The sequence below is a fragment of the Scheffersomyces xylosifermentans genome (genome assembly GCF_036884685.1).
Source record: "Scheffersomyces xylosifermentans strain CBS 12540 chromosome Unknown RJT20scaffold_4, whole genome shotgun sequence".
Lineage (NCBI taxonomy): Eukaryota > Fungi > Ascomycota > Pichiomycetes > Serinales > Debaryomycetaceae > Scheffersomyces > Scheffersomyces xylosifermentans.
The window spans coordinates 1,105,743-1,118,780 of NW_027042942.1; the positions used below are offsets into that span (position 1 = coordinate 1,105,743).

The 13,038-nt window shown below is 40.7% G+C and overlaps 2 protein-coding genes across 2 annotated transcripts; both read right to left on the reverse strand. All coding sequences in view use genetic code 12, as the record gives it.

The window, feature by feature from the left end:
- Positions 1–1,151: 1,151 nt before the first annotated feature.
- On the reverse strand, positions 1,152–4,196 carry DAP2 (Dap2p). The gene has a single exon (XM_064920160.1). The coding sequence runs from the start codon at positions 3,757–3,759 to the stop codon at positions 1,246–1,248; it is 2,514 nt and encodes an 837-aa protein (XP_064774454.1). The 5' UTR covers positions 3,760–4,196; the 3' UTR covers positions 1,152–1,245.
- Positions 4,197–5,056: 860 nt separating this feature from the next.
- Positions 5,057–8,830, reverse strand: SLN1 (Sln1p; the record flags this gene model as incomplete). Its single annotated transcript, XM_064921593.1, has 2 exons — positions 5,057–6,256; positions 6,467–8,830. The coding sequence occupies 2 exons, from the start codon at positions 8,828–8,830 to the stop codon at positions 5,057–5,059; spliced, it is 3,564 nt and encodes a 1,187-aa protein (XP_064774455.1).
- Positions 8,831–13,038: the final 4,208 nt, after the last annotated feature.

Genomic DNA, 13,038 nt, shown 5'->3' on the forward strand with positions numbered 1-13,038 from the left:
TATAAGTGGTGGGGAGTATAAGTGGTGGGGAGTATAAGTGGTGGGGAGTATAAGTGGTGGGGAGTATAAGTGGTGTAGAATATTAAAAGTGGTGGAGAGTATTATAAGCTGTAGAGAGCCATATAAGTGGTAGTGGAAGTGGGAGAGATTATATTACGAGGTATGGAGTGTATTAGTGGAAATAGTTATGAGGTAGTGAGAATGTATTAGTGGAGATAGTTATGAGGTAGTCGTGGGAGTGCAGTGAGAGCGAGTGAAAACTTAATGAGAACGATGAGTGCAGTGAGAGTGAGTGACAGCGTAGTGAGAATAAGTAGCGAGTGAACATAAATTTTAGTGAGAGATCTCTGTAAAGAACACAGAGCGAGTACTATCTTTATTTTGCTAGTGTGAAATAGTTATCGAGTGATTAGGCATGTATTGTTGGAGCGTGTGGAGTTAGTGACGACTTGGATGGTATCGATATGGAGTTAGTGACTACCTGGCTGACCAATATTCCTTTGTATATATTCTATACATGTTATTAATCCTTGAAAATAATGTACTAGTTGTCTATTAGTGTGCTACTCCGTAGCACAACAGCTCTTCATAAGAGTACAGGAACACTGAAAGCTCGCAGTTTGAAGTTCTAGTGATGGAAATGTCGGGGAAATACACGACATTTTCACCACAAAACGACATTTTCTTATTCCATAGACATGGCCTCTGGCACCATTTGAATGAAATTACACCTTTAACTTGAAGTCACTCTTGCAGTCACTATTCAGGCCAAAAGGGCTTCACAATTTCAGAATGCTTCAATACAACAACAGAGCAATAACCGTTAAACTTTCCTTGCAAAGGCATAGCAAAATAGTACGTCCCGCATATAGAAAATTCAACAGTAGTAGTTATGAAACATCCGAAACGCAGTACAAATCAACAGACCAACCATATAAACCATGGCATGAATCAAGAATCACAATTGAGTCAAGACCAGCCGAGTCAAGACCAGCCTTGAAACTGGATAAAGCGTTCATACTTATACCAATTGAGGCTCCGTTGAATATATTGTGATCAACCTTTCCAATAACTTTTTAACTTTCATTTCTCATTAATAAATCACCTCTTCTACTACACTCCCCAGTAAAATGCTTTTGTAATATTACTACTTATTGAAGTAAATTAAACTGACAATATAATACATTATGTGGTATCCATCGATATCATTCGTAGCTTAGAAATGTACTTAACCAAATCACTCCTCTATAAGAACTCACCATTGAAGGCTTTTCTCAAAAACTCGAGGATTCGGTCGTAAACAATTTTGTTACCATTATGGTATCTGATTGAGTGATCACTGTCAGGGAAAATCATGAAGTCAAAATTCTCAACGTTGGCAATGTTAAACTCATCGATAAGCTTTAAGGTATTTTGGACATGTACGTTGTCATCTCCACTTCCATGTCCGATAAAGAACTTCTTAACATGTTCAAAGTTGGTTGCGTTGTGAATAGCTGCGTTTTCATATCCAACGGGGTTCTCCTGAGGAGTTCTCATATATCTCTCGGTGTAGATGGAGTCATACAATCTCCATTTGGTCACTGGAGCAATGGCTACACCGTAAGAGAAAACCTCATCCTTGACATCCGTTTCAAGTGTCTTCAATGTAAGGAATCCTCCGTATGACCACCCCCAAATAGCAATTCTCTCTGGATCAACATAGCTCTTTTCTGCCCAAACTTTAGCAGCTGCAATTTGGTCCAATGGCTCGAATTGTCCTAATCTGTCTCTGACAATGAACTTGAACTTAGAGCCCAAGTCTGGGTTATGATTGTTATAACCTGTACCTCTTCCATCAACGGTGACAACAACAGCATCTAATTGAGCAGCAACAATAGAACTGAAACTCACAGCAAAGTTCTTGGTGACTTGCTGCGAACCAGGGCCACCATAAACAAAGAATAATACAGGATACTTACGGTTTTTGTCGAAGTTCAATGGTAAGGTTTCCAATGCATTGACTAAAAAGTGGTCACCCGATTCTTCATCAAGTAAAGAAACCACTTCATAATGGACTTCTGGAATAAGGTAGTCATCCAAGTTGTCGATGACATGCTGATTAGATTCAATCGTCTTGATATCCTTGGATTCCTCTAAGTCAATCAACTTCTGGTAAGGCACTTCTGGCCCATCGTAGGTCAATAACAAGTATCTAGTTCCTGAAGAGAACGAACCAGAGAACCATCCTTCTCCAGAGGTGACGTTCTTGATTTCAGGGAAGCCATCGACCGATTTATCCAACAAATTGACCGAGTGAATATGTCTTTCAACGGATGACTTTAATGTGCTGACGAAGTAGATCTCATTCTTGACGTAATCAAAAGCTTTGACACCATTGATAACCTCCCATTGACCTTTGGTCAACAAAACGCCTTCTTCACTGTCTGGAGGTGAGAAGTAAGCCAAATGGTTGTATCCTTCATGTACAACGGTGTCAATATATCCATCTTGCTCACGGCCCACGGATGCGTTCTTAGGAACAAATAATGTGTTAGAGGTGATCTCAAACCAACTATCCTCAGCAGTTAAGGTTCTGACAATCTTTGAAGTGTTCTCTTCACTGTTGATTAAGAAGATTTCCAATAAATCACTGGCCCTATTGGAGGTCTTGACCAAAACCGAGTTAGCAATCCATACTACTTCCGTGATGAGTCTATCATCTGCGGAGATCTTTTCGGAGTGTAATTTCAACAACTCGTCCTTGCCAGATACTAAATCGTAGATTACCAATTCTACAATAGGATTTGGATAACCAGCCTTTGGATACTTAATCTTGACCACTTCAGGGTAGTCTTCATGCTTGTCTTGAACATAATAAGGTATAGTGAATTCTGGGACTTCTGTGTCGTTGGACTTTAAGAAGGTGAACTTGTCACCATCTGGAGACCACCACAAGACGATGTCACCAGCAAACACTTCCTCTTCATACACCCAATCTGGCTTTCCGTTAAATACCTCGGCACTACCGTCAAAGGTGACTTGAACGACCTTACCAGAAGTAATGTTCTTTACATAGACGTTGTTGTCGAGAATAAAAGCGATGTCAGTCGACTTTGGAGACCACGAGGTCACGGCAAGTTTTTGGGTAGTGTCTACGATTGGATTCACGGTGTGTGTGGACACATCAAGAACCCAATACAAGGCAAATGTCGAATGTCTCCAGTTATGAGTTGAGTTTGTTCTCAACACAGCTTTCGTCAAATCTGGGGAAGCAATTAAAGCTTCAATTTCATATTTGACGTCTTCGAATTCAAAGGAAGAGCCATTGTACAAAGTGTACTGGTAACTCTCGTCAACGATAGACTTTATCGTGTATTCTACAGTACCGTTCTTCTCATCTTTCAATACATAAGTACCTTTGTCATTGCTGATAGACTCTGGCTCTTTTATCCATTGCAAAGACTTGTAGTTTGGCTTGAATTTCCCGTCTCTGACGGCAGTGAAATTCAAGGGTATTTTGCCTGTCGAAGAGGCATCAAATGCTGAAGGGAAATCATACGATTTCTGGTGTACCAATGGCGGCGAATGTGTTTTAAGGTACTGTTCAATCTCGTGGTGCCTGAACTCCGAGTTTCGGAAGCTGTCGATGGTCGCTATCAAGAACGATGAACCCCAGACCAAGATGGCCAAGATGGCACCTGAGAAGAAGAAGTTCTTGAAACTTACCTGGTTGACCCGGTGAAGCCGAGCTTCATTTTTAGTGTCTATTGGGTACATTTTGGTGTGAATAACTAGACGCTGAGCTGGTAATTAGGGCTCGATAAATGAACTGAAAGAAATGAATAAGCAAAGAAAACAATGAGAAAAGACGACCAGAACGGCTAGAACTGGCGTGAAAAATGGTAACGAAGTAACGAAATGAAGGGGGGTAACAAACAAACGGGCTCTTTATTCAAGCAAAATATAACAATATGCCTATTGAATATTCAATAGGATATCTATAAAGAATAAAGAAACTGGTTTATAAATAGTTTTTCCGTAAAGCAAAACCAAATCCTCAATTAAACGCAAAAAAAATGCTACACACAACTAACAATAATAATACTCGTCAGCCCAAAAAAAAAGAAGTTTAACTGTAATAATAACAACCTGCTACCTGCCCGTACCTAACACTAGTTCCACGCCTCAGTTTCCTAATCTCGAGTAATTGTCTACAAAGAACTGCCGTCTTCAGCCTCGGGATGGACGAGCTGGAATGACGGGACGAGCCGCACGGGAATGAGCCGCACAATTAACCCCAAACAGGAAATTTGTCGAGTGAAAACGGTTTGCGGTGTGGATGTTTTCAGTATGGGGTTGGGGTTTGGGGGGATGTTTTAGTGTGTTATGTAGATGGTTGTTTGTGGATTGTTGTTTGTGATTATTTGGGGATTGTTGATTATTTGTTGATTATTACTGGGATGCGGTGGCGGAAGAGAAGATGCAAAAACAGTGGTGGGATTGGTATGGACTTGGAGGGAGCCAAAAAGTGTGGTTCTGTGGAACCCAATAAAATGCGACATAGAAAATCAGATGGATGTGACATTGAAATGCTGCAATTTCAGAGTATGACGTCATCACAAGAAGACATATAAAAAAGTACCTAAAATTGATGATAAGGTACAAGGAACCTATTTTGCAATTTATAGATGGAATTAGACTAGTTGTAGATGTCTCCTTTACAGGACAGGCAAGCGTGGAGTGGGACTTTATCAGTTTTATTCAATCAAGTAGTACGGTAGCATACCGTATATGTAGCACTGTAAGAAGTAGTATTGCTCCTACCTAATTACACTACTACAACAAAATACAAAATAAATAAAACCGTATGACCATTATAATACAATATAGAAAAACTAGCGAAGGTGCGTTAGATATTAGGATGAGGACGATAGTCCTCGAAGTGGTAGAAATAATATAGTTACGTAGAAGAAATAAAAGAAAATGAATCTCTGTTTGTGAACCAGAATCAACTTTTCACAAGGGATGAAACACAATGAAATGAAATGCAAGAGAATCAACTTTTGGGTAGACTTTACGTCTTTGGATCAGACAGACCATGCATGGGCAGCTCGTCTGGATGTACATACGAGCTCCCGTATCCGAGTCTCTTATCTTCATTTTGATGCGTCAGTGGTGTAGCAACCATTTCTCTGAGTAGAGCAGGGCTGAATTCAACAATAATCTTTCGTAAATTGTTCCTTCTGATTGGCTTGGATAAGAATCCACTCATACCACTATTCAAGCACTCTTTGACATTACTTTCGTCAGCAAAGGCAGTTAATGCGATAATGGGTTTATCGTAGTGTAAAATGTTTCTGATCATCTTAGTAGCCAAAAGACCGTCCATCTTAGGCATTTGGACATCCATAAAGATTAAATCGAAGTTTTCAAACTTTTCTATTGATTCCTTGACAAAGTCCACTGCCTCAGCACCATTACATGCCAAAGTTATATTGGTGAAACCTTCAAGCTTTAACATTCTCTTGATAACTTCCTGATTGACCAAGTTATCTTCGGCTACTAAGATCCGGAGGTGCGATAAATCATCGAGAATGTTATTATGCTCCAGACCGGTGGTCGAGGAATTGGCAGTACCAGTCGAAGATCTAGTGATAAGGTGAGGTTTTTCCATCGAGGACACCTTGGACAGCATATCCAATTTACCATGGAGTTCAAAGGTATCAGTACCTTTATCACCGCCTGAGCTGCCGTTATTATCGCCAGAAGAATCAGTTTGAACTTCAGGTGAAATAAATTCAGCATTTGGTTTGCTGAATGAGGGTTCTTGAGATGATGGAACAATTTCGGGACTGTCATCAGATTTCGAACTTTGCTCTTTACGTTCCATTGCCCTAGATGCATCGTAACTCGCTGTCCTGAAGGCCACTTTTCTGTTGGCTTTCGCTTTGGGATTAAACTCATCTTCACAGAAGTCAGCCATCTCATCCGGTCCAACCATGATTTCTCCAGTTTGAGGTAATGGTACTGTGAATGTAAACGTAGAACCTACTCCAATTGTTGAATCCAAAGTTAATGTTCCTTTCATCATGGTTGCCAACTGACGGCAAATAGATAAACCCAAACCAGTACCACCGTAACTTCTAGATAAAGTCTGATCACCTTGAATGAAAGGTTCGAAAACCTTCTCCTGGAGAGCTGGCTCTATACCAGGTCCAGTGTCCTTAACCTCTATTTGAATAACCCAATTCTTAGGCTTATACATGTTTCTTATCTTGAAGGCCTTATTATTCTTCACTAATTCTGAATTGGCCATTGGCGTATCAACATATGAGCTTTTCTTGGAACTCGATAAATCTGGCATGGTTGGGGGCGCTGGAGGAAGCAACTTGTATGGAGCTGGAATTTCCAGCACTTTAAGTGGAGGAGTAGGAGGAAGCTCTTGATCAGTATCATCGTCCACTTCAGTAGAGGAGTTGTGAACTGAGGTTGACGATGTAGGCAATTTTGGCAAAGGCTTTACATGATTGAATTGTGATTCGAAGATTTTGTTCTCATACTCCGTAGTGGAGATAGTTGTTATACTGATTCTATCTGAATCCATATTTCTATTAACTGGTGTACGATCAGCACTTCCATTTGAATTCACAGATTTAATAGGACTTAGCTCAATATCGTTGAACTTTGCTCCAGGCGGTAAAGGTGGTGTAGCTTTTGGTAATCTTGGCGAGGGCTTATTTTTGTAGTAAGACATCAACGCAAGAGTGGACGATGAAGCGGACTTTTCCATGTTAGTTGCATCATGATATGCACCTGGATCCAATTTCGTTGTTTTCTTCAAGACATGAACTTTGGCGTGATTATCCTGCTGAGAACGCTCAGCGTCATACTCACCAAGTAATTTAAAGGTAACATCCACCGAGCCGTCAACAGGTGTAAACTTAAGCGAATTTGACACTAAATTCATGACTATCTGGATGATACGGTTAGAATCTCCATACAAGATGAGTTTACGGAAGATATTGGGCCTTACGAGGATTTTGAAATTGACTCTTTGATCCATGGCAAGTTTACTGAAAATGGACTTTACTTGATAGACCACTTCTAAAATCTGGAAGTTTGACTTCTCTAACTTTGATCTATTCAATGTGTTTTTTGAGTAGGTCAACAATTCTGTCAAAATATGCAATAAAAGCTCACCCGATCTGTGGATTAACTTAAGAGAATCTTGAATACGTGTTTGATCCTCTTCATCCATTGCAATGGCAGTCATACCCAATATACCATTCAATGGAGTTCTCAATTCATGGGATATGTTTGCAATAAACACCGTTTTGGCCTCATTGGCGGATTCTGCTTCTATCTTGGATGCCTCTAGTTCTTTTGTTCTCAATTTGACTCTGTCCTCCAAATGAGTATATTGTTTGTCTAGTTCTTCAGTCATAATATTGAATGCTTCGGACAATTCAGTGAACTCGTCTTTGAAAAACTTCTTTGAATTCGGTATTCTTCCGGGCAATCTTATTGCAGTAGAGTACATGGAACCAGAGGTACTGGTATTCGAAGCTGAGTTCACACTGTCTCTTTTATGTCTATGAGTTAAGGTTCCATATGGAGGTGGAGGTAGAGATGACAGTATAGGGCTTCCAGCTGAGCTGTGACTGTTGTGTTGCTTATACTGTTTTTTCGATTTGGTGATAGCTTCTGTGGCTTCTCTAAGTTTAGTGATCGGTCGTATGAAGAAAACCGCCAAAGGGAATGTAATAAGACACATAAATACACCAATACCAATAACAACACCGATAATAATTTTCTTCAACCTATTCACTGGTTCCAAAAACTTGGATCTTTGTTGCTCAATGATGACGGCCCACACAGTGCTTGTATCCAACTGTATCTGCGTGAACCCTATGGCAACACGTCTTCCAGAATATGAACGGACATTGGTAGAGGAGCCGAAATTTCTTGAAAATGCTTCTCGAACCAGAGAGGAGCTATTAATGTTATAAATATGGTTTGGCTCGAGAATATCTCCTTTCACTGGGAAGACAGTTTGAAAACCTATAAGCTCACCGGTGTTGGTGCCGGTATTGTCCACGCCATTTACAGGGTCACCATAAACTGGGGCTACTGCGATGACAGTATAATCGGAGGATGAATTTGCAGAAGATCCTGCTGTTGTTTCGTTTATGGCCAATTGAATATTCTGGGCCGATGCTAATACCGTCAAATAACCCGACAAGGAAGGATCATTGAGGATAATGGAGGAATTTGAATACACGGGAAGTGTTATACCCATGAAGAAGGCACTGGATGGATCTGTATTATTGCTGACGGGCCCTGTGAAGTATGCTTGAACGTCATTGCTGGATGTGTCTAGTATGGATTGAGGAATGGATGCGTTCTGTGATAAGGGATAGAGAAAGTCCATGGCAGGTTGGGATATGGCAGTGATGTTGTTGTATGAATCTGCCATGACCTCGAGATCGAGGTTGTACAAACGAGCTGCTGCAAACAACTCGGAGGACATGAGGAATTGGTCGAGGGTATTCTGGGCTCCTGCGAAGATGGAGCGAGAGTTGTTACCAGCTCTGTATGACGATAAAGGTGAATAAATTGAATCTTTTGTGGTGACCCAGTAGACCTGGTAGTAGATGTACTCGACTGCTTGCTTGACCTGAGTTGTTTTCAATTGGGAGATCACTTCCAACCTCTCAGCACGCAAGTCACTCAAATTACTACTGAAGTAGATGGCTGTGACTATCGCTAGAATCAAGAGCGAGAAGAGTGATGCAAAGCACACAAGCAAGATCAACTGGGGTCGGATTCCGATCTTAAGCCGCTTCATGCTGTGATATTTTAATGTTGATGATAACTTTTTCGGGGTGTTTTCTATGGGTAAGACATGAAGTTTTTATGGTAGTTTGATGTATGAGTTGATGGTTTTGGTATATGCTGCGGTTAGCGACAAAGAAGACACTCCGTAGGGGGGTAAATGGTGACGGAAGAGGATGGAATGAGTGCCAGGGAGCTTGCGGAGTGTTTGAAGCTATGCAACGAGGCCAAATAGTGGATTTTTTGTGGTTTCTCCAATAGTTCCAGGCACGGAGATTGTTCAATAACAACGACAGTTTTGGAGGTCGTTTTGCAGTACACAACGAACTTTGGGCTTTTAACTGATGGGAAAGCCAACTTCTATCGGGATGGATATGAACAAGGAATTATGGGAACTGCTGCCGAATGCGAATACGAGACGCTTTTACTCCGTGACGGTTTCTTACTGTGATGGCGATTTCTACTCACAAACAGTACTCAAAGCAAACAGACACTCCATAAAAAGAAAAGGTTATGACATCAAATAAATAAATAAAAAACAGAATCCTGGTACGAAATAGCCGCTTTGAAGGGTGATTTTTTCGGGTGGTTTCTTTTGGGAGAAGAGTGCGAGGTGGTAATATGTGGTAATGTATGGGAGGTAATGTATGGGAGGTAATGTATGGGAGTTGTGTGGGTGGTTAAGTATGGGAGTTGGGTGTATAGAGAGTGTTGTAGTGAATGGTGACAGTGACAGTGTGTTGTAGTGGAATGGGTGGAGGAGGTGTTGGTAGGAGATGATGGATATAGTGTAAGCTTATAGAGCAAATTTATAGAGTAAGTTTATAGAGTAAGTTGCTAGTTATTACTTGTTAGTGTTGTTATGTATGTTATATCGCATGACTAGTTGTTGGTTATTATGTATCGCTATATAGTATACGTATTGTTTATACATTCTCCCTAGTCATAAACAGCTGAACAAAAAAAGATCTTGGAGTTGGAGTAAAGAGCTATGCCAGGAGTGTAAGAGTAAGTAACGTACAGAGTCTTGTAGGTAGCTCTAGTCACGGAGCCATGAAAGAGGAGCTCAAGACATGTTTTTTTTTTTTTTTTGGCTTCTTTAGCAATTGACAGTATGTACGGATGTATGATGTAATGAGTGAAAAATCAGAGTGGCTGAAAGAAGTCGGTGTGATGCTGTTGAAGAGGGGGAAGAAACAGGAGACTAAACGAAACGAAACGAAACCAAAGAAAACAGAAGACCGGGGCCATTCTACGATTTTAGGGGGTAATCCCATGGGCATCGGGATTTACATCCCATGGAACATACAGCTTGAATTAGACCTGATCTTTTTTGCATATCTTTCTACATGAACTGGTGATGACGGACTCCAGAATAGTCTTACTACAAGATGAGCTTTGGCGTTGGATCGGAAATCGAGGCACTCCACCGCAGAGTATCCGACTTCACCTGGTCCGTCGTAGCCTCATTCCCCCTAAATAGGCCTCAGATACCATCTATCCCCCTACAATAGCATCGGTCCAGTAGCCTAACGACCATGCATGGATCTACATAGTTTTAAGTGGCTAGTCCGCACAGAACCATTCTAGGCCTAGACAACGTCTTCTACAATGCTTCGGTAACAGGTAAACGGACACATACGAGATCACGTGCGGAGAGAATGTTCTCTTAATGACGTCATGTCGTAGTGGGAAAGACAGGATGAGCTGTTCTGTTTGGATGGATGGATGGTTGGAGGGTAGGTAGTGGTGCTGGCTTGCAGTTTCTATCCGTGGAATGAACGGCAACAGCAGCCTCCCGTAGCCAATGAGATTCCATTTACTCCGCAATAATATCGGCCACACGAGGACGAGGCGGTGTTGGATCTGAATCTGAAACTAGAGCATCTCGAGGTTATTTATAGCATATAATTTAGACTCGTAGTGAATACGATTTCAGAATGGGCTTAAAAGCTAAATGCACTGCATGAAATTGGCTGGAATGGGAGATGCAAAGAGAGTTAAACGTCACATGTGAGATTGCTCTGATGTAATGTATAAGATTAACGAATCAGGAACCGTACAAAGTTATGGCTTCAAGACCGAACAGCGAAAGGAAGCAAAACCCTACTGTATGATATATGGTGGAGGTAGCAGCATGAAAAATGTGATGAGAGGACAACTGTTACAATGTGATGCTGTGACGGATGATTATGGGTCGACACCTCTGAAATGTCGTTCATTCTTTCCGTACTTGCAGTAGGAGGAAACTGAACTTACGTGTAAGTGTTGCCATATGCAATAATATATGCCTGGAGACCGTTAGAGCTGGATCCGTGTACGTTGCATTGTTGACAATTTTCGTATCAATGGGGAGATTTCTACAAATATGTATGGTATTTTCCAGCAGACGACTTGTTGCTTCACAAAAGCAGCTTGTTTTCGCCGTGGAGACAAACGTGTATCCCCCATAGTTACCGTGATGGCATGAGTCAGAAGTCACTTTTCTCGGAGCCAGCTATTTACTATAGGGTTTCTCAAGCGAAGTCATGTTATGAAAATTATAAGAACAGAAAAAGAAGAGTTAGAGCTTACTTGGAATGAATATGTTCCACTGGGGTCTGGTCAACGCCACACCTAAAATACTGAATATAGTCATCCAGATAAAAGTCATCCAGGTCAATCTTGGATGAAGGTTAGATCCCATTTTGAGGTATTGTATAGTGCTTTGAAAATAATTTTTGCAACATCTTGCCGTTTATGTCAAAAAACACTCGTAATTCTTGGAGGATAATTATTGGGAAGACTACAAGTTCACTACAATACTATAAGATAGCATCTATCCGCTTTTGCTCCGAAGACTCAACCTGGTTCCAGGTAACGCAATTTTGTTGCACACATGCTTTCTAGATATTCAGTTTAAATGTCTGGCAAAGTGAGAAATATGGACCATAAAAGAAACTTATACAACCTAATTTTCCACAAATTAGTGTGTTTGAAATTAATGAGCAAAAATGTTACTGGCCGTATAACGACCTAACGGAGTTTGGATTATATTATCCAACGGTTTTGTTACGCGTAAGAATAGAAACTCATTTGCAAAGTTATACCCTATAAATTACTGGATAGCAGAAACTTCTCCAGGACGGCAGACAAAACACTTTCGTTTCTTGACTTGCCATAGAATTTTGAATTTTTGGCACTTGAAGAACAGGCGAGGAGCAAATAAATACTACTCAACGAGCAAATAAAACAGCTCAATGGAAGCGATATAATTACCCTGTTACCTCGTCGTCTTCATTGCTGTTCTTGACAATGAGGGAACTTTAGCTGTCATTAACAATGGGAGAAGCAATATGTCTTACAAAGAGAAGTGCATATTGAAGATTGCTTCTGGTGTAAGGTACAATAATATGCTCTCGTCATGCCTAAAATGTAAAAGGGAGGAATATTGTACATCCATACCGCAACGTATTTATACATTTGTTGAGTCCACGTGGAAACAAAAGATTCGTGCCGCAATAATAATGTAAAAGCCGAAGGTGTTATGCAGCATGCACATAATGCGATATTTGCTGCATCGGTGCAGGTCACATAGTCAAGATTTGCAGCAAACGGGTATTTTTTCTAGAGAAAGGTATAGGCATTTGGGCAACTGGCAATTATCGTGTGGCATGAGTAATCTCTGCAGAACGTTCCTTAGCCCTTTGTTCCGAGACACGAATCTGAGATGAATCTACATGGCACTGAATTTAATCTGGACGAAATTCTTTGACACAATAAAGTGCAAACATGGAATTGAGAACAATGAACTAAGGCTATGCTGCCTTGCAGGTACCGGTCTAATTTTTTTTCAAAGCCATTTAGAGATACACGTGCTGAATTTTGGTCTGGGCAATCCATACTGATACCAATTACTTCTATCGCTGGAAAGGAAAATATCTCTCTCCATCGCAATTACAAGCGGACCACAGGTGTACCTTTGTGTAAAACACCGATTCTCACGTTTATTCACATTTGTGGTAAGCTGTCGCCTGCGGTTTTTCTTATTTGAGCCAAATTTAACTCTCCCCTATTCACGGCGGTATCCATCCGAGGTGATTGTTGGAATATTTGGTGTCAGTGTTGATAATTTACCTTTTTTTTTATTGTAGGCCCTTTCTAAATTGTTTTTGCTTCTTTTAAGATACCAGTTTTTGTTGAGTTAACCATGGAGTCTTATATAAACCACTTAACCACTTA